Source organism: Talpa occidentalis, unplaced genomic scaffold (genome assembly GCF_014898055.3).
Source record: "Talpa occidentalis isolate TD23 unplaced genomic scaffold, MPIMG_talOcc4v2.1 talOcc4.4, whole genome shotgun sequence".
Classification (NCBI taxonomy): Eukaryota; Metazoa; Chordata; class Mammalia; order Eulipotyphla; family Talpidae; genus Talpa; species Talpa occidentalis.
The window spans coordinates 63738570-63761629 of record NW_023604295.1 but is presented as its reverse complement, the minus strand read 5'-3'; the positions used below and the strand labels follow the sequence as shown (position 1 = coordinate 63761629).

The following is a 23060-nucleotide window of genomic DNA, read 5'->3' as shown; positions in this document are numbered from 1 at the left end:
AAGACAAAGCAAGGAGTGAACAGATTAGAAAATATGTCAAATGAGAAGGGTCAGTATGTCAACAAAATTATAGTTAATGAAAATCAAATGGAACAGTGACAGCTCATGTAGCATTGAACCTGGTATGTCTGCCTGTAGGCTCCTTTCACTTTCTGCTGTTCTTTTGGTATATACCTAGGAGTACAATTTTCATGACAGAAGATATGCTTATATTCATCCATAGTAGATACTGCTAAATAGTTCCTCAAAATGGTAGTACCAATTTAAATTCCTCCAGTAATGTATGAGAGTTCATATTGTTCCACATACTCACCAACATTTAGTTTTGTGTGTCTTTTTCTCCTTACTGGTAGATAGCAACAGTATTGAATTGTACTTTAAAATAAACTCTTAAATATGTCTTTGAGGAACTAGGTATAGTAGATAAGACAAGGCCATTATAAAAAGGAGAGAAATATGAAGACAGTTACAAAAAAATAACAACTCAAAATTATTAAAGTAGCCTGATTTTAACTTGTGACCAAGATGTAGTAAAATATGCTACCTGGAATAAATCCAGAATCCCATGCAATACATATAAAAAGATCATTTTAATATCTGACATCAGATAATAAGGGATATATTCCCTGAGGGAAAATAAAGGAAAAAAGCCCTACAATTGCCCCAAATTATTGTCTTGAGAGAGTTATCAGGCCATCAAGCAGGGAGGAAGGGACCCTGACAGAATCTGATAGATTTCTCTGTGGACTGAGAAAACATATCTGAGAATCCAGGCCGACCAAGAAAGTGTCATAAATCAGTGTGAAAGGGGACAATGCTTTTCTGAAAGAGGTTCTCCCTGAGTTTTGCTAATGAGCAGATAAACTAACAAAAGAGATTAAACAACATCATTAAAGTGATAAACGTATTCTAAAAGAAGGCATATAAAAAGAAAAGGAGCAAAAGAGATACAGGTTAAATGAAAAGCAAATAACAACATAAACTTAAAACTAACCATATCAGTTATCACATTAAATGTAAATAGTCTAAGCATCTTAATGAAAAGGCAGAGATTATCAGGTTACATTTGAACATAAGAAAAAAAGCAACACCCAGGCATATTGCCTAAAGCTTACATATGAGGTGAAACAAAAGGAACTTGGAGTTGATATGCTTACTATCTGGATTGTAGCAAAGTTTTCACAGTTTACAAATAATGTCAAACTTATAAAATTGTACACCTTGCATATGATTTCCTACACTAATTGCACTCAGTAATTGCTATCTTGTTCATTACCTTTGGATACATTCCCAGAAATGAACTTGTTGGGTCATATGCTGATTCTATTTTTAATTTTTGAGGGAACTCCATAATGGTCTTATGGAGTGACTGGAACAACTTATATTTCTTTCAACAGTGCACAAATTTTCTCTTTTCTCTACATCCTCACCAATATTTGTTATTTTTTCTTTAATGATGACAGCCTTTAAAACATACATATATCTATATAGCAATATGTGGGCATTTTATGAAAGTGACATTTGAAGAGGAAAGGTGGAAAGAAAGGGTAGATATAAACCAATTTTCTAAATGATATTTTAAAATAAATGTCCATAGAGTTTGGATATTTTGATCTCATTTATATAAGCATGAACTTACTTGATTAAAGATTTTTTTTAAAAAAATCATTATAGAAATTGAAGCCTTAACCTGAAGATCTGTATCTGAATAGCTTTTCTTAAAAAGGAAAAATCAGAAACCACTGTATGAGATCATCTTTAACTTTCATTGTATTCTGTGGCGTATTGGCATATATTGGAAATATTCTTATCTTAGGTGGTTTGTTATTTTAAAATAAAGTTTACATCCTATAAAAAGAAAGAAAAAAGTGGTAGAGAAAGAGGGTGGATGGATAAGAAAGAAATTTAAAAGTTCTCAAGATTTGAAAACTTAGGCTTGTTTTTTTACAGATTCAAACAAGTAAAGCCTAGTTACTAAAAGATATATAGAATGCTAATTCTGCTTACAGCATACTATCAATGGTAATATAATGTTAGCCATCAATGAATTAATCTTTCATGTAGTCATTCAGTTTTTCAAGTATTAATAAAACTCTAAATTTTTTTTTTGAACTATGCCAAGCACTGTGGATATAAGGATAGTAAGACCCAGGTCTCCTCATGACATTTATGAGAACTTAGGTGATAGATGTGACAAAATATTTATAATCCAATATGATTCAAGCTAAAAGAGGGGTAAATTTTTTATTTCATTAGTGTGTGCTCTATAAGAGAATGTTGGATAGATTGATTATTCTGTTATACCTTACATTGAACTCTGAGATCCCAAATGTGCATAACCAATGTGTACAATAACAATAGCAGTAATAGCAAAATTTTCTTTCCTGTTCTTACAGCTTGTAGACCGGGATTCTATAAAGCATTTGCGGGGAACACAAAGTGTTCAAAATGCCCGCCACACAGTTTAACCTACAAGGAAGCAACTTCTGTCTGTCAATGTGAAAAGGGCTACTTCAGAGCTGAAAAAGACCCACCATCTATGGCATGTACCAGTAAGTCTGTACATTTTGCATTTTGCATTTGGAAATGCTAACTCCAAGCCTTTTTGTCTCTATTATAGTTTTTCTTTTTTTAATTGACATATACGAAATCCTATGCCATCAATACCTTTTGTTCTTGATAACAATCAGAGGAAAAGTTTCTCTTTACTCTCAGCAAACTTGATTTTCAACTGCTTGTAAATAATGTGTTTATTCCTCAAAATCACATTGATCCTTATAAGTACTGGCATTGGTTTGAGGTCCTTTAAGTTTTCCCAAATAGCATCTTCCCTTCAGAAGTTAATGCAGTTTAAGACTACCTGAGAATTTATAAGTAAAACTACTGTTCTTTGTTTCACATCAATATAAGACCATCAATTTTTCTCTGTGGAACTTCCAGATGCATCTTTAAAAGTGTGTGTGCTATTATTATTCAGAAAAATTCTAATTTCCTTGACTTTAAAGGAAAAGTTGTCTTTAAAGAAATGTATTTTTGAGTTTGTCCACATTTTATCTCTCATTCTCTCTCTAATTTTTGTGTTTAAACCAATAGAATCTTAAATCTGGCAGTCTTTTAATGCATACATTGAAAATATTAATTACTTGTTTTCTCCTGTTAAGTATTATGAAATCTATATACATTCTTAAATTAAAAGTTAATATATTAAACCATTGTTAAGCTATGCAAAAGTAAAACGTCACATCTTAGGTAGTTAGGACAGTCTTGGTAAATACATCAATAAGATACTATAGTGAATTTTTTTCCCTTTTTTGATGAACTGGTGCCAAAATGTTATTTATGTCATCTAATTCCATAGAGGCAAAATTCAGTCAGGAATTATGTAATGCCACACGTTCCTTAATGGCAGTGATGGCAATGTTCCATATTTTAAATTTAACTGATATAGAGTATAAGTGTGTGGCCATTCTGTGCAGCCCATGTGGCCTCTCTGTGCACCTGTTTGTGTAGGATTTGGAAAAGGCACTCCTGCATGACTGCCCTAAGACAGTAGCCCACATCATGATGCAGCTGGGGATGCCTAGGAAGCCATTGACTGATTGTGTGCCATGGTCTGAGGAGGTATGGGAGTAGCTCAGAATTACATCAAGTTCCTGCACAGGAGGAAGTCCTCCCTCTATATGTGGCTGACATGTCCCCTCCAGTTCCCTTTAAAGTTGATTACCCTTTGTCTCCCTGGACACTGTTCCTCCTGCTCATTGTCACATTTGTTTATTACTGCTAGTAAATAGCAAGAGGGCTACTCACTGAACAGCAGAGTCTTGCCTTGCAAACCTACTCCATGACTCATCCCCAGAACACACTGGGACATTCCCAAGTCAACACAGATGTGTCTATATTACTACAGGTTTTAATATAAAACATTTTTAGGGTACACATTTAATAAAAATATAACACATTCCTTAGTGAATGTAGTTTTTGCTTTCTCATTGTAAATGCTTAGTGACTACTTTCTATGAAAATTGCAGCCTGGGAAATTACTACCTAGGTATTTCTTCCTCTTCCACCCTCTAGCCCGCAGAACATATTTTAAGTTCACAAATAGGTAAAGGGTAATTGTAAAAATATTTTTTTCATCCAACTATATAAATAGTTTTCAATAGGAAAACTTGTTGCTATTACGATACATATGTAATGTTTCCTGAACAGTTGTTACGTATTATTATATTGTAGACACATACTCCAGTTTAGGTAGATTATGCTATTTCAAATGGCTATACTCCTGCCTGACAAATATTTCTCAGAAAAACTAAATGGAACTCCCTAGATAAGTAGTAGTAAATTTCCTGTTCTTATTTTCTTAGGAGTCATAAATAATTGATAAGTTGAAGAAATAAATTGATTCCCATCAATATAATTCTTTAGTGAGGTAACAGACAGGTAACTGGGAAGACTCACAGATTTGGGGTGAGAATAGTTAAGGAAATAAATATGGAGTGCAATAAGCTAGGTCCTTACTATTGAATGAGGTAGGTGTACTTACCAGCTCAGGATTTTATGTTTCTTAGATTTTTCTTTCCTTAATTTTTGGCTTGGTGTAGAGAAGAATAACTTTCTCTACCCTTGTAGATTCTTCACTGAAATCCTATAAATAAAGGATAGATTAAAAGGTGAAAACAAAATAATTCATTCTCATGGGAACATCACAAAGAGGTTCAACAAAATGACCAAAGTAGGCTGCTTTTATGTATTTTAGACAAAGAAATATCAAATCTGTGAAAAGTGACATAACAAAGATTTTTAAGGTTTGGCATTAATTTAGTGAACTGAGCAGAACTCATTTACACAAGCTAAACAGGCCTAGCATTTCTTGTCTGTGGCAATAAAGATGTCTGTTTCTCTGCCTCTATAGGGAGGGTACCCTTCCCATGGGGGATTTATTTCTTGTTTTCAGGGAGAATGAAGAGAGTTCAAGTATTATTCCATCACTATCTATTTCTCAAGCAACTTTAATTCAACATAATAAATATGCCACTTGGACACATTTTGGGGCTGTCTGCTCTGAGCCCCGATATTGGTGTTGTAAATTATGTCTATAAAATGTTAGCCTGCTTTAGATATAACAAAATAGAAGCAGAGAATGGCTTATTTCTGGTCATTGGGCAGCATTAGACTAATACCAGTTTGCCATGTTGTCATCAGAGATTGAAAGAGGAAATCTCCAAAGAAAATTGAAAGCTTTCTTCAGATCTTCCTCCAGCCACAGAAGATATCTCTCATAGGGCTTCTCTCTGTTAATTCCATAAGCACTTATTTGCTTTGTTTTAGTAAAGACATAACAAAGTATATTAATAAATTCACCTTTTTTTTGAAGATCCTCTTGATTCTTCTCTGTTTTGACGGTCATGTGTAAACTGCTATATCCATGCATGTTACAGGTATTTGATATGCATTTTTAATTACTTTGGATAGAATTTTCCTCACATTTCATTTTTTGTTTTTGTGGCTTTTCATGTGTTCCATTTTCATGACCTCACTATCATCTGTAAATAGATGATCTTTAGAGTCAACTGACTACAACCTTTCACAACCTGTATGTCCCGTGGAAACTTTTCCACATCTCTGACCCTTTTTCTTGTAATACTTCCCCTTTGTTATTAAACTCATGGGCTTCAAGATTACGAATTTGTTCTCATGCTGTTTGCCAACATTGTCTTCTACTTGAAATGCTCACCTTCTAGGTATTCTTACTGCTATTTCCTTCTTGCCATTCAGGCTCAAATGCCAGCTCTTGGGACACGTATTTCCTGAACATTCATTCAAAAGCAGATTACCATTCAATTACTCTCTTTAATCTCATGTTTTATTTTTTGTGGATTATAACACTGTGAAAATATCATATTTATCTGTACATTCATGTTCTTATTTGTAATTATTCTGTTACACTAGATGACAAGGGCCTTGGGATCATGTATTTTCTTTCTTTACTGTTTCTCCAGCACTAATAATAGTTTCTAGAAGATGATAGTCACCAAATAAATATTTGATGAACAAATAAACTAGTAATTCCAAGTTCACCTGCAAAAATCACTTACCTTAGCCTGCTCATCCATCCCAATTTGTTTCCTTATCCTGGGAATCCTCATTTACCCATGCATGCAATCCAGGCAATTTAGAATCATAATCCCTGCTCAAGACCTTAACGAGTCACAAGTCTTATGAGTTCCACCTCTTAGTATTTCTCCTGTCCGTTCCTCCCTGTCAATTCCTGTACCTGTTCTTTTAGTTAAGACCCTCAGTTATCTGTTGGGTTAATTTAATGATACCCTGACAAGTCTCCTTCTTTAGTCTCCTGTCCCTTCACATATTCCAAAAAATTAGAAAGCATTTTAAGCCAAAACAAAACTTTTATATTGTCACATCTTCTTAACTCTTTCAAAGTCCAACCCTGTTAGCCAAAACTGTAAGAGTGAATCCAAGGACATCCAACATCAAGCGCTGCCCTGTCTCTCCCTTTCCAATTTTAACTGTTTAGGATCTCTCAGATAGCCCAAATACCCATTATATTACTTAGAAGTTTAGGTCTTCTTTGTTTTTAAAAATTACTTTATTCCTCTAGCATTAACTGCAAAATATATAAAAGAAATTACAATTAAGAAATCTAAAATGCTGAGTGTTTTCTCTAGCAACTTAATCTATTTCATATACTCAACTTTATTTCGCAGGTGACTCATTAATGTATATCCTGTATACTTTAAAAAATGAGCTGGGAGGAACACTTCACAGTATCGTGTCTTGGTCAATTAGGGTTGCATCGAATAGCAGTTCAGAGTGCAGGATACCTTGCTGCCTGCCAAGAAGCCTATTATCAAAGTAACTATCTAAGGCTTTTTCCAGGTCAGAAGGAGAATATATTCACTAAAAATTGTAGAAACAAAGTAAGAAAATGAAAGTTACTAAGAAAGTACTGCTCAAGCAGAAAAAGTAGAAATGTTCAAGAGAAATGAAGTGAAGGTATAATAAATGGATGTATGAAATGTTAGACAGAGTATAATTCTGCAGCATTTTTCACTTTGTTGTCTTTCATGTGTTTAAATAAATAGTGTTGTTTTTATAACATTTATGTTACTTAGTAGAGTTCAGAAAAAAAATGTAAATCATATATTGAATAAACTAGTGCACATTATTAATGAGTTCATGTTTTTTTGTCATCTAAGTATGTAATCAGTCAAGTACTTTGTGAGGGAAAAAAATAGATTCTTCCACCTTTGTTTTTAATTCCCTGGCAAAATCATGTATTTGTATATTTGTATTTGACATGCAGTAACAGTGACTGGGAAAAATAAAAGTTGCTCTGAAGCTAATGTTGTAAAATATGCTTTCTTTTTTGCTGGGAATAATTGACTACTTGAGAAAGTCATTACTAGAGTAGAGCAAATAGTTTATTGAGATCAGCAGGAGTGGTATTCTTCCTTGATTTACCAGCCCTACTCGTGTCTCTCACTTCTGGATAAGGGACACAGAGGTATCCCTGTACGCATAGGTACCCCTGCTCAGTTTGTATTTTCTTCTTTTGTTCCCTCACCTGTCCTCCACCCCTTTTTCTTAAGCTCAAGTATTACACAAAAACCATTCTGATTATCTTACAACTGAAATACGAAAGCATAACTGATTGGTTAGGTGAATCATCTAGAAAACTTGAATAAGGGACCAGGAAAATGAATAACTATAAGAAAGTGAAAATCATAATCAACAAACAACTATGAACCAGAGACACTCTATGAGGGATGGAGGGTGCGGGGAGGGGAGGGATTGGGGTCAAAATGAGGGGGTTGTGATTGTATGGGGAATATAAAAATAAAATTAAAAAAATAAAATTAAATAAAAATGAACTAACTAAATAAATAAATACAATGTAGCAGCCATAGTTTTGCAGAAATCAGAATACACGTTGCAAAGATGGATTTTATTACCACTAGCAGACTATGTTATATTCTAGACCTGTATTATTATAGCAAATGATACTACATACTCATCTCATGTATTTCAGTGGTATATTTTTAAATATTTAAAATGACCCTTATATTACAAAATAGACACATAATTAATGGATATCAGTTTCCTCAGTTCAGATCATTGATATAAGATGTCACATGAGCCTCATGGAGTTTCCTAAACACAAATACTTCAATTTTTATTTAAACCGAGCTTCTTTTACCAAATCACCTGGGAGAAGTTCCTCTATAGGTAAAGATGTTAGAAGGTTATTCTGCTAATGTTAAATAATTAAGTTACCAATTGCTGTCAGGATGATTCTCTTCCTGACCTCCACAGTTGAAACTCAGAGAGAATTGTTCCATTTAATATTATCTACTTGCACAAAGCAGATCAATTTCCAAAAAGCATCTGTAATTTGAAAGAACATTTATAATTGTTCCTCCAATGTTATGCATTTTGAGAAAGGCTTATTAATTTCCTTTTAATCTATTTATTCATTGTTTAAATTTTCCTTCTAATTATGACAGAGCCTGGTCTCTTTTATAAAAAAAAAAAAAAGCACTCATTTGTAATGAATGTTTAAACATAATTAACTCATGGCAAGGACTGTATATATGTTTGCATGTTTTTATATGGTGTTAGGAAAATTGAATAGTGTTTGGCTGAAAAAAAATGCCAGGTTGCTCATTATTTACTTTGCATTTCTGATTGTGTTTTTATCATACATATGATTTTGTCCTTTAACTCAGCCTGCATAATTATAGCACATTTCTGTAATTCTTATTAAAAGTCTATTCTGTGGTTTAATATTGAGGTTTTATTCCCTATATTGATGAGGCTAGTTAATGAGTTTTTGAAAATTTTCTCAAGCTTTAATTATGTCCCTGTTCTATAGAGTAGGAATATGAGATCTTGAATATTTACTTTTCAAGTTTTTTGAGTGTCTACATAGTTGTATTTTCAGAAGCTTTTATCTCTTCCCAATGTGTAGAGGTTTGGGTGGTTGCCCATTTTGTTATAAATCTGTATTAGTCAATCTCTGTTTTCATAATATAAACACTATTTTACAGTTCTTAAGTAATTTTACAAAGATTATAACCTTGAACTCTACTTTTCAATATCTTATAAAGTTTGTACTATGTGAAAAATTATTCTGTGATTATTGCATAAAACCATGCATTCTATCCATCCTCTTAGTTAAAGCAGATATCACCATGGATCAGGCTATACCAAACAAAATTTGTATATATTAATGCAAATATTTCAGTGTGATAAGTACATTCTGTAATTTTCAGTCACCTATTCTATAAAGTGAGTATAATAAATGTCATACATTTTTACTGTGATAACTGAATCCAGTAAATCATATAAAATATTCAGTATACACATTAGAACAAAATGAATGCTCAAAAATGTTAGCTATATTTTTAAAACATTATATAAAAGTAGTCAGTTCTGTGTCATGTCAGAGGAGGTTTTACAAGGAGGTAACACCTATATGAGGACATGAAGGGTGAATAGGAATTTTCAATTCCAAATGACCAAAGGAGGTAAAGCATGTGTATAGGTACTGAGATGCAGCAAAAGGAAGAGGCTAAAGGATGGGCCTTGTTATAAAGATACATATTGACAACTTGAGAGGTTTAGATTTTAGTCTGGAAGTGATTTGTAGTTGATCTATTAGATTTTGTTTTCTTTTCTATTCTTTTCTTTTCTTTTCTTTTGGAGTTTTAGAAATAATAGAAAACCTAAAAAGAATCATCTAAGTGCTCAGTCATAGTACCATGAAAATATTAATGGATAACAAGTCTTACCTTAGACATCAGTATAACTACTGAAATACACGCAAAAATATTAAAGAAAATGAGAATATATGGAACAAAAAAATTTTGGAAGCATGTATGCTTCAGTAGTTTGAACAACATTGACCTTGAAGATTTAATTCTCAATTGCTCTTCTGTTTATCAAATTTTCAATGCTCTATGATTACATGTTAAAAGAAATCTATTGTAAGAAGACAAATTGTTGGCCATATTTGTGTTTTGAAAATTTGTACTTGACAGTATTCCATACTTTTTAAATTTATTTGCCAAAGTTTTTCTATTGATAGGATGAATGCAATGTGATAGAATAAAATCTAAACTTAAAAAGATCTAAGTATTGATGTGCAACTAATGCTTTTTATGACCTTGACATACTTAAAGTACTTTCTTGGATCCAGTTTCTTTATCAGAGTAAATTGGTTTAGTCCCTTCTCTGTGGCAAGGTTGGAGCCCCAGTTTATGATTACTCATCATCCGTTTTCAAGTAGATAAATATTTTGCAAACAAAACTTATGGGTAGCACCTGAAGTGGTTTACAGGCAGAAATTGCAAAATTATTTGATATAGATGCTGTCCCAATAAAATACATTTCAAATATTATGTAGAAAGGAGATTAGATTAATATATAGATGTAGATAAAAAGTTAAATAAAAATTTTGAGTTATACTAAGAGATACATGATGAAAAGAATGACTTTTGGAACGCTAACTTATATCTGTATATACTTAAACTGTCAATGAATATTTGTATTACATTGTTAGAATCTGGAATATACTTTTTCATTTGTTCCCATTTATTTACCCTACTTTAGTAAATTCTACAATTTACTCATTTAACAAGCTTTTGTATAAACGTATCTCTGTGCTTCAATATATATTTTTTAATGTTCTCCTTGACACGGATTATCATAGAATTATTTTTCTCATTTGTATGCACATAGACTCGAAGAAATCTGCTTTTTATTAGGTAACTACTACCACAGTCTTGGTAGTTGTTAACTTAATAAACATGTTTAAATTATTACCAGATAGTAACTTAAGAACTGATAAAATTTTTTAAAAGTTGGGATTTGAGTGATAACCTTTTATAACTTAATTTCCTCAGCCATATTGGACTACATCTTTATTGTACTTAAGGTCTAAATAAATGCATGTACAAACCACAATTAGCTGTAGAATAATGGGTGAATACTCACTTTGTAGTCAATATAAAAAATTCCCCAATTGTTAATAAGTTAGTATTTCTCCATAATTGCAGACATGAAATGTTTGTCACCAACAATTGATTTAATAACTGAACTGTGACTTCTCCTGTATTAGCTTTTAAGGGTGATCTGTAAAATGCCAGGAATCCTCCAGATGCTTCTTGGAAAAACTGTTCCATGAGCAAATGTTTGGTGAAATGTATTCAACAAAGTGAGGCAAATCGTTATTACCTTTGTTTCAATATTAGCCTGCCAGTAGCGTGTCACTGAGTACTCATTTCTGTATGATATCCCATGGGTCTAGAGATATTGTACATTTTATATTGGGGAAATACAATTCTGTTTAAAAACACTTTGCATAATAAAACTTAAAATGAAATAAAACAGGGCATCCCTGGTGGCACAAGGGGTTAAGCACCACATTATGAAGCAATCCACAGCCTCTACAGCACAAGTTCGATCCCCGGCTGGTCAGGGAAAGCCCACATGGCGAGGCAGACCTCTCCTGTCTTGCCCACTGCTCCCCTCGGCAGTGTATTTCAGTCAGTCTGCCTGTTCTGCTCCCCACTCTCTCTCTGGTGAGTCCTCTCACCCCCCGCATCTTTGACCTGTACCCCAGCTCTTGTATGCATAAATAAATAAATCTTTAAAAAATCTACTTAAAAAATAAAATGAAATAAAACAAAACAAAAACCATAGCACATCTGCCCTCCGCTATGCTGAGAGGAACATGGTGGGTGGGGAAGTGAAAGGCCAGGTGTTTTTCTGTCAAGGGAAGGATCAGCACTGCCACAAGCTTGTCATGGGTTGTTTATTATTAGAGCACTGTCCCTTTAATTTTTAAAAGTGTAAGAAGAAATCCAACTAGAAGCAAAAGAAAAGAAGAAGAGTGGTAGGGAGGAAGAGAGAAGAAGAGTAAGACGATGGGCAAATTCTTTTCTAGATAAACTAATAGAAATAAAAGTATAGTTTTGTGTAGTTTTTATGTTGTTTATATGATGAGCTTGTAAGACAGCTAGTTGCAAATCAGAATAATTGCCCTTTTTTATGAAGTCAATCTGTAAGGTGAAATGTGGAGATTGCTTTTCTTCTATGTAAATTACTTATTTCCTTTAAAGAAAAATATCAACATAAGGAAATCCCTGAGAGTTTTCAATACTGATCTTTCCCAAAGGGTTGTTCCTGCTAAGATTTTTTTTCCCATCACTGTGTCACATAATCTTTGTATAATTTATAAATGATAACAAAGCAATCAGGCCACATTCATAAAGGCCCAGTGACACATAATTTAGTTGAATCTGAGGATTAGAATTAATTGACTCTCTTTGTTCCAAGTTCTAAATCTTAGTAAATGATTCACTGCATGTCATTACAGCTTAATATTTGCATGAAATCACAGTTTAGCTGGCATAATTTAACAGCAATTAAAAAGCTATTTAATCGTTGTGCAAATTGGTATGAGAGCCCTCAAGTAAGAAGGGTGCCTGCCTCTTTTTTTAAAGTATCTCCAGGCAGACAGTTATATACTTGCAGACACCCATAACATAATTGATAACATTATTCCTACTCATGGAAATATAAGTGAATAATAATTCATGTTTTCCATTATAAATAAGAGAAAAGAACAACAACAATATGAACATGTCATTCTGTAGGAAAACATTATTATGATAATGATAATGAATCTTTATCTCTCAGGCAAAAGTTGAGGTTGTAGGTAAAAGCTGCTGTTATTCATGTTCTTTAATTTATAATCTCTTACATATTGTCTGTCCTTGTTTTTTTTTTTTTTTAAGATTTATTTAAAGATTGATTTATATATTTATGAAAGCACTGGGTACAGTCAGAAGCGCGGGAGGGTGAGAGAATTTACCAGAATCAGAGCAGGGAACAGAACAGGCAGACTGCCAAAGTACACTGCCGAGGGGAACAGCGGGAGCGGCAGGAGAGGTCTGCCACACCATGTGGGACCCTCGCCGGTGGCTGGATTGAACCTGCACTGTAGAGGCTGTGGGTAGCTTCGCAGCGCAGCGCTCAACCACTGCACCACCAGGGGAGGCCCATTGTCTGTCCTTTCTAAAGGAAGTTGTTTCTGTGACTTTCTGTAATATGAAATGGCATAAAGCAAGGTATACAGCAACCTTTTGGAAAAACTAACCATCTCATTTATAAGTCTAGCTTCAGGTGATACAGACATCAGGTCTCTGCACATCAGGCTGCTTATATTAGGATCCACAAAAAGAAACACAATATATAGCACTTCCCACACTTCCAGCCAGTACAGTAGGTTTATGACTACTGTTACACAACTCTAGCACTGTAAAACAGATGCTCACAACTGAGTCCCCTGCACTCATTTAGACCATTCCCTGCACTGCAGTCAGAATGCTCTTTCAAAAAACATATTACTCCCATATGTAAAATCTATTTCTTCCTGCTATACTTAGAAAATATCCAGACCTAGCCATTGAGGCTAGCTTTCTTGCCATTATATAGGTCCTTTCTGTTCCTTAAAACTCATTACTTGCTTTCTCCTTTTGCATTCTAGTGAGTTATTTCCTGCTAGTTCTATGACTATTTTAAGATCTTTCTGATGAAAAACCTATACATTTTCTACCCCAATATTCTTTCCTCGCCCTTACTACCTCAGAGAGGCTTTCTCTGATTGGTAGTTTTTATTTCAGCTGATTTTCTTTGATTTCCATTATTGCATTTTGCTGTCATTTTGAATTTTATACTTCTGTCTATAAGTGTTACCTGTCTAGCTATTCAAATAAAAAAGCAAAAATAAGAAAGCAGGAAAAATATCAATCACATTCACATTGCAAGTGCAAGATCTACCACAGTATGCAATACATTTAGTCATCACTGAAAACAATTATTTATTTAATGAATGAAAACCTGTATCTTAAAATGTATTAGAAGCCTATTTCAAAACTTCAGTTTCTTTCCGTGGAGATTATGTCATAGAAAATTTCGTCTACCCTGCTTAGTAAATTATCCTGATCACAAAAATTTAAATAATTGCATATTTCTTAAGCTTGGTCTTCTAAAATAAGGTAAAATTATTATTTCACTAGTTATTGATAAAATGATTTATTTTCAAAATATCTATTATACACATAGGCTCTTACAGAAAGGGTTCCATGGTATTTCACATATAGCACATAGCACTAAGCCTGGCACCTACTCATATTTGTTCAATGAATCCTGTGAAACTGAGGTTTGAAGGACTTACTAAGTCTTGATTATTGATATAACTTTAGGAATAATAAAGCACATTAAGTACTGTATGAAATATAATTGGTTATGCAAAAATAGATTACTGAGGAACTATTTTCATTCATTCCTTGGGACTAACTTGATTTATGAGAGTCTGGAAGACAAGTAAATTGTGTAGGTTGCGTTGTCATCTTTTAAGAACAGACTTAACTGTTTAGTAAAGTAAATCTAAATAAAAATCTTATCACCGTACCTGTGTACACCCTCTTCATCCCTTCCATAGAATGTTTTTATCCCATACAACTGGCATGGCCCTCGTAAAAGTATTTGTGCTACCTCCACTTTCCCTTTCTTTTCTTCTTCTACCAACAGTTTGTCCACTCTAAATTTAATGATTATTCATTCTTAACATATATGAAGTAGATCCTTAGGAATCATCACAGTTAATGAATGGGAGCTTTATCTACAAATCAATCATAGTATAAAGACTGATAGATTGAACACAACATGTTTTATATATGTATTTTTTTTCACATGTTGAAAATGGTGATGTAATTCTTAAGATGAGATTAATGCCATCACATAACTTTAATGTTTTGGCTGTTATCTATGTTCAGTAAACAAATAGTTATAATTGCTTATAAAAATATCTTTCTAAGACTTAAATGTTTTTGACCACATTTTTTTATGGTTCCCATTAGAAGAAAGAGCTCAACCTAATATAAAAGACCAACAAGTATTTATTGATGAAGTTTTTAAGTTAGCACCATTATTCATTGTCCTATACATGTACATTTGTTCTTTAATTGCTTTTCTCTAGGACCACCTTCAGCTCCTAGGAATGTGGTTTTTAACATCAATGAAACGGCCCTTATTTTGGAATGGAGCCCACCAAGTGACACAGGAGGGAGAAAGGATCTCACATACAGTGTAATCTGTAAGAAATGTGGCTTAGATACCAGCCAGTGTGAGGACTGTGGTGGAGGACTCCGCTTCATCCCAAGACATTCTGGCCTGATCAACAATTCTGTGATAGTACTTGACTTTGTGTCTCACGTGAATTACACCTTTGAAATAGAAGCCATGAATGGAGTTTCTGAGTTGAGTTTTTCTCCCAAGCCATTCACAACCATTACAGTGACCACGGATCAAGATGGTAAGTTCTGCTGTAAGTTCAAAACAGACTCATAATTCCCTTTTGTTGCATAATATCCCTGTAGACCCTGTAGTGCACTAAGGTGCACTAAGGTGGGCTGTATATTCTTGGCACTACAAAGGTGATTTCCTGGTGGTTGTTCTTGTTGTCTCCCAAGGTGCAGAAAGATATTTTTTTTTTTTTTAAAGATTTATTATTGGGTACAGTTGAGAGAATTCAGTAGTAGCTGAGTGGCAGTGCTGTCTAAGCTGGGGAGCATTTGCAGCTTTTGCGCCATACCCAGATCTTCTTAGTAGTAGTAGTAGTAGTGCTTCTAAGGTCTAAGCATTTTATTTTTATACAATCCTATACCAGTACATCTTATAAGTAAATTTATATTATTTACCAGTGAACATCATAAATTGAATTGTCCCACTTATGCTGTCATGGCTTTGCTATGGCAAATAAAGCAAATAGTAAGATTTGTGTTAATTATAATTCATATCTTTGTAATAGAAGCATTACAGCCAACATGTTTGACCATGATCCACTCTAATAAGAAATGTCAAGAAAATATCCAGTAGTGTAACCAAATGCTGTTGTCTAGAAACAATTTGTAAAAAATAGTACAACTATCTTTTTAAAAAACACAGTAGTTTGCTGTTAAATAGTCCTTTTATATCACTACAGGTTTTTTACTACAACATAGTTAAGCATGAACACTCCTGTGATTTTTACAAGTATATATATTCTTTGATTTCCCCAAAATAATTTATTGCAGCATGATACAGAAAAAGTTTCAGAGATTGTAATAATTCCCTTTGGGAAGCATTCATATCCACATGTGGATGCACAAGTGATTGTCTTATAGCAGAAAGTCTCGTTATTTATTAACACATATGTGAGGCAAATTTAAAATGATAAATCTATTCTTATGCACTGTATTTGTTTGCTAGGTCTGCTATAACACCACAGACAAGGTACCTTCAACAGCAGGAATTTATTTTCTCACAGTTTGGAGGCTGGTAGTCCATCTGAGATTAATTTTGTCAATGGGGTTGGTTTCATTCTGATGCCTTTCACCTTGGCCTGTAGATAGCCATTTTCTCCCTGTGTCTTTACATTGTCTTTCCTCGTGCATGTCTGTGTCCTGACTTCTTCGTATAGGGCACCATCATATTGGATTAAAGTCCACCTATATCACTTCCTTTTCCTTTTATTATTTCTCTTCAGGCTTTATTTACAAAAACAGTTGAAGTTAGGGCTTCAACATATAAATGTTGGAAGGTTACAGGTTAGCTCATAACATACATTAAGATAGCATAAAGTGTTTTTTTAAAATAAAAGTTGATAGAAAGGTTTGAAATACTACTTAGCAATAAAAAAGAAACAAACTATTTTCATACACATAACAGAAGAACTTTAAGGCCACTATGCTAAGTGAAAAAAGCCAATTTGAAAAGCGTTGTATGATTCACTTAATATTGTATGATTCGCTTAATTACATTCTTGAAAAACACAATTATAAATATGGGGACTAGATTAGTGGTGGTCAGGGATTAGGATTTGGGGTTGAGAAGAATATCACTGATAGGAAAGAGCCCTGTAGTGATAATACAGTTATATATTGTGATTGTGTTGGTAATTACATGAAGCTATATATGTGATAAATTACATAGAATTACACAAACACACACATAAGAGCTGTGTGGATTGTTACCAATGTCAATTTCTTCGTTTTGACATTGTGCAAATTTGCTAGTCGTTAACAGTGGGGAAAGCTGGGTAAGGGGCATGTGGGGACCACTACATATTTTTGTACATTTCTGGCATTCTGTAATTATTACAAAATTAGACATTAAAATATTACTAAACCTTTGAAATATGCATGAAGAACAGTTTAATATTCTGCTAAAACATATTTGAAATGGATGTTATTCAAAATATTATATGTAAATCCAGTTTATGCTGATAATCTTCAAAAATGCATCCAGTAAATAAAGTGAAGCTTAAAAATATTGTACAATCACCATCTTGTATTTACAATGCAATTTTCCCCTTCATTTAACAAAAAGTTCCACATCATAGAATATTCTTTATTGTTCAAAATGGAATTCCTATTTTCTCTTTCTTTTCTCCTTTCCTGTAGTATCAGCAAAACCTTGTCAATTGTGTCTTAAGGATAAAACTGATAGGGTCTTCTTTTCTTCTCTGCATTAGTACATCATTTCTAAGACTCTTTTTTCTATCACCTGCTAAAAAATATAATCCAGTACAGTTATTCTTAAAAATCAGGTATAAGTAATTTAGGTTGGGAATAAAAACAGTATATCACTTTAAATTATTAAAACTGTGTTTACATATTTTTATAAATACATATAATAGTCTTTCTAGAATTAGTTCATTTAGCCTACCTTTCTACTTTTAAGAGAACATAATATAAATTGTTTCTTACTTTTAAACTGAGAGTTCATTGAAAATGTATTGCTACAATGACAGAGGTATTTTAAGCCCAAAATAATATGTAGGATCCATATATTGAGAGCATATATTCTGGAAGGATAATATCATTAAGCAATCCTTCCCACTAGACTTATCTTTGCTGAAGAATTAGAAGAAACAACTATTGAGAAAAAAAAAAAAGAAACCACAACTGTTAATTTTACTGTTTTAGATATAAAAAGTAATAAAAACAAAGTATGTATAACTTTTATTTGAAACATACATAAAGGTCCCAAACTGAACTGAATTATGAACAACATTATGACCAGACTATCTCCATGTCATAATTCTGAGAGACACCAAGACCCTCTCGCTTCCTATCTGAAACCCGGATATTAGAAAATCACATCTTTTAAAAAAGCAGATAATCCAGGGCCTCCCCAGTGGTGCAGCAGTTGAGCGCTGGGTTGCGAAGCTGCCCGCGGCCTCTGCGGCGCCGGTTCAATCCCCGGCTGCTCCCTGGCCACCTGAGGAGGGTCCCACATGGCGCGCAGACCTCTCCTGCCGCCTGCTGCTCCCCTCAGCAGTGTGCTTCAGTCCTTCTGCCTGCTCTGCTCCCTGCTCTGGCTCTGGTGAATTCTCTCACCCTCCCGCACTTCTGACTGTACCCAGTGCATGTATAAATAAAGCAAACAAACAAATAAAATAAATAAATAAAAAAAAGCAGATAATCCAGGCAAGGGGAGCATTGTGAAATGCTAATCTGTGGATGTATCCAGTAACTTTTTCTTATCATCTGGGATGAGATCCTAGTGTTGGGGAAAAAGAAGCTTTTAAAAACTAGGGTGTCCCTAAATCAATATTCAGCTGTTTTCATTGTGTGCCCACCTTAAATATAATAGGTTTCCTGTTGCAAAATGAAAGGATCCCATTATCCCACTTGCACATTTTTGGACATTCTCTTTATTAACTTTGAGAAGCACTCTCCAAAGCTAGCTTATAATACATTACAATTTCATTGGATTTAGGGGATCATGTAAATAATTTTTCTGGTTATCTGTAGATTATATCTCATTTTGTTACTATAATAGAAAATTGCTATCTGCTACTCATACAACTTTATACAACATGTATGCAGTTGCATATATGCAATACAACATATGTGCAAAATATATAATTTGCAAGTCAAGGTTGCTCTGAGACCAATCATTCTCCAGGTCTGGAAGATAAAGACTGGTCTTTCGGAGGAAGCAACATTTAATTTCTGTACTCAGAGATGAGTAGAATGTAACCAGGCAAGATGAGATTGGGAGAAGGGAAAGAACTGAGTAGAAGGAATCAAAGGTTGAGAAGTTGAAGAATTAGTCGTTGATGGCTAATGTACAAAGAACATCTACGAAGTTGATATTTTGCAGAGATGTCCAGCAGGATTTAGGATGGTAATGAAGATTTAAGTTAAAATTTGGAAATGACTGGGTATCTGCAAAATAGTCAAGATGAGTTATGTATTTATCAGAGATACTGATATATTATCAGGGTCACAAATAGGGAAAAAATAGACATGAAAATAGTATTCATGAGGTGATAATTATATGAGAAAGGAAGGAAAAGAATAGAGACCAAAAAAAATATGTACAGTCATATTCATTATGTTTGTACTGCTCTGTGGTGCACAAAGTAAAACATGAGAATATAAAGGAAGTTTCATTAAAGTTCCTTTTATTTCATGTAATTGACTATATGTGTGTATATGTATATGTACATATTTTCTCATATATAAGAAATAATAATGAAATTAAAGAGCCCTGACTTAATTGTTTGCTGTTTGTTTACAGCACTTATCCGTAGTTAGGTGAAACATTCCTTGATTGTTCTGATTCTAGTTGGATAAATAAGATTATAGATTTAAGACTATGACTCTCATAATTAGGCATCTTTGCAATAAACCTTAATTAACTGACTTCTACAATTCCTAAAAGCTATATTTGCAATGTTCTATTTTCATAGTTTATTTAAATGGTTTTTAAAGGTGTTTCATTTAAAGAGCAAAATGAGAAAGCAATACCTAGGAAACATTTGATTTTAATCTTCAGCGCATGCTAGGAAAACTAAGGTGTGCAGATCAGTGAAAGAAATTATGCAGGTTATAGACAGTAAAGGAAAATGTTAATCATGAATAGTCAACTTCGAACAAATTATGTTTGTAGATATCCTGACTTGTGCAAAAACCTTTAAGGGACCATGTTCAAAGTGAAAGACATGCTAAATTACAAACCAATTCTGCTGATACTTGCTAAAGGGTCTTTAAAGCAATTATTGTCAGAAACAGGTTGGCCAGTTCATTGGTTTCTTAAAATATACGTTCAATACTTCTATCTCTGTTCATTGGGTGACTATTCTGTATAGGACTTGCCTTAGGCTTCCACTGTGACTGCAGATTTCATATTGTTGCACAGGTAGCAATAATTAATTTAACTGACATTGAAAATAGACTTAAATCAACAAAAATCTCCATATATTTATAAACTTGAAATGATTATTTGATTTACAGTTCATTGAATTTGCAAATACAATCTAGTTCAAACTTTTGCACATTGCTGGAGTAGGTAATTAGTAACACCATAAATATTTGTTCATCCTTATGTATGTATTTTATGTCTGGATATCTCTCACAGTCCTTACTGTTTTTTCAATTATTGACATCAAATGTTCCTTTTCTACAATCTATGTAAGTCATTTAGGAGTGAAAAAAAATCAGTATAAAAGTTTAAATGCTTACTATAATTTCAGTGAATACACACAAGTGGCAAGAACTTGTTTGAAAAATAACTATAAACTATTTCTTAAACATAAGAAAATTAAACTATATTTCTAAAGCTACAGATACTTTATTTGAAGGTTAAAATTTTCCTGTATCATGGGAAAACTGTTTCTCTTCTTAAAAGTATGCTGAATATTTTATTTATAGAAGATAACTAAGTATGAGTGTAATCAAACTAAGTAACTGTGGTTCAGTCAAATATCAAATTATAATAGAGTCTGGATGACTGTAACCTTTGTTTTTATGCCCCCGCAACATCAAATTGAATCCAAGTCTGTATCTTTTTGTGACATGTATCTTTTTAATAAATCAATTATATAGAAAAGCCCCTTAGACCCTAGCAATTAATTCACTGAGATTGGGCAAGTGTAGAAACTGAACAGCTGCCGGTCCATTATGTACAATATTAGATATTTCTCTATTAATGTACCATAATATATGTTTTCAATAGTTTACTTTCCTCACCAATATATAAGCTTCTTGAGAGTACACAAGATGTGTTGATTAAGCATATCCATACTCTTACTCTGCAGTGTCTGTAACTTAAAACACCTATGTTGATTACTTTGCCAGAAATTGGAGCTAATTTCTGTTGATTTTTCATTCCTTAATATATTAATTCAAAAATATTCATTGAATAATATTTGCCAGGAACTGCTTTATGGGCTAAAATATTATTATTTTAGTACCAAATAATGATATGTCCTATGAAGAACATCTGCAGGCTAAGAGATTTGGAAGTAATGGGAAGAAAGGTATTTTATGAAGGAAAATTAGACACCTCTTTTGATCACTTGAGAAAAACATGAGTTGAAAAGAAAACCCTATAAATATAAAAGACTTTTCTAGGTAGTAGGAACAAAAGGATCTGGACTTAAAGTTAAACAGAAATTTGTCTAGAAAGTAACAAGAAAATATTAGTACATATGAAAAGGCCTTTATTCCTCCCTCATATCTGAAGGAGAGTGTTGGAGGAATAAAGTATTCCTAGCTGACAATATTTTTTTCTAGAGTAAGTATTTGGAATACACCATTCCCTTCTTTCCTCTCTCAGAGAGAGTTTCTCCAGAGAAGTGTGATGTTAGCTTGATCCGAGTACTTTTGTAGGTTATCTGCTTCTTTCCCCTTGCCAGCTTCAAAATTCTTTTTTTGTCCTGAAGTCTTGAAAATTTTACTACTATATATCTTGGGTCCTTTCGCTTCCTAGATTTATACATTCTAGGTGTGGAGAAGTTTTCCTCAATTATTTCCTGAAGTACATCATTTTCTGTTCCTTTCTCTCACTTCCTCACTTCCTGCTCTGGTATTTTTTTTTTTTTTTTTTTTTTTTTTTTTTTGTGGAACCCTCAACGGTGGCAGGGGAACGAACTGGCGCTGCAGAGGCTGCGGGCAGCCTTGCAGCCCAGCGCTCAACTGCTGCGCCACCAAGGGAGGCCCCCTTGTTAATTCTTAATGTGCCTTTTTCTTATGGAGTCAGTTTTGGAGTGCTTCTTCTTTTTCTTTTTGTTTTATTTTGTTTCTCTCTTTCCTGCTCTACCCAGGTTCTTTGAAAGTTTGCATGTTCAGTTTCACTGATTCATTATTCCACTTAATCTAGTCTACTTTTGTGAGTTTCTCCTGAATTTTTCATCTCCTGTATTTCTCTTTTGAAATCCTGAAACTCCATCTTAATCTTATTTAGAGTTTCATTTTCTGTCTCTAGTTCCTTGATTTTATTTCTAAGGACAATCATTTGTTTTGCTGAGTTTTCTTTCATTTATTTGAATTTCTATATCATTATCATTCTTAACTCTGTATTTGAGAAGGAGAACATACCTTCCATGTCTATGAATTGGTTTTCTGGAGACTTGTTCTCTCTCTCCCTTGAGGCCTCATGTTGCCCTTACTAGTTTTGGAACCTGGCTGCTATACTTCCTCTGTTCGTGGCTTCTTACCCCACAATCTCTGGCCAGGAGTCTCACCTATATGGGCAGGCTTTTTGGCAGGATCTCAGAATAGGTCATAAGGCATCTGGCCACTCTAGCTGTCTCTGACATTGTTCTGGGGTCTCACAAGTCTGCAGGTACTGGCAGGGAACTTATGGGAGGTAACAAGGCCGCTGTAGCTCTGGGCGGGCACTGCACGGGTCCTGCAGAAGGTTGCACTGACTGGTTCTTATGGAGGTCCTGAGTCCTCAGCTGGTCTGGGCAGGTCTAGCAGTGTCTGTAAGGCTTCAGTTGCTCTGGCACACTTCCTGGCATGTGTACCAGATCTCACTGGTCTGTGTGATCACTGGCAGGATCTCACAGAAAGTTGCAAAGCCTCTGCCAATCCAGTGGGTTCTGACAGTCTTGTTGAAGGTCGTGAGGCTTCTGCTAGTCTGGGTGGGGCACAGTGGGGATCTTGTGCTATTCTTACAGAATTTTTAGCCAAAGG

General features: G+C 33.9%; 1 protein-coding gene across 1 annotated transcript in view; it reads left to right on the top strand.

Annotated features, from left to right (window-relative positions):
• The window catches only part of EPHA6 (EPH receptor A6), a 655437-nt gene that overhangs the window by 274486 nt on the left and 357891 nt on the right, over positions 1-23060 (top strand). Inside the window, 2 exon segments of the mRNA XM_054700683.1 lie at positions 2397-2552; positions 15068-15403. Coding sequence (XP_054556658.1) covers positions 2397-2552; positions 15068-15403 — 492 coding nt within the window.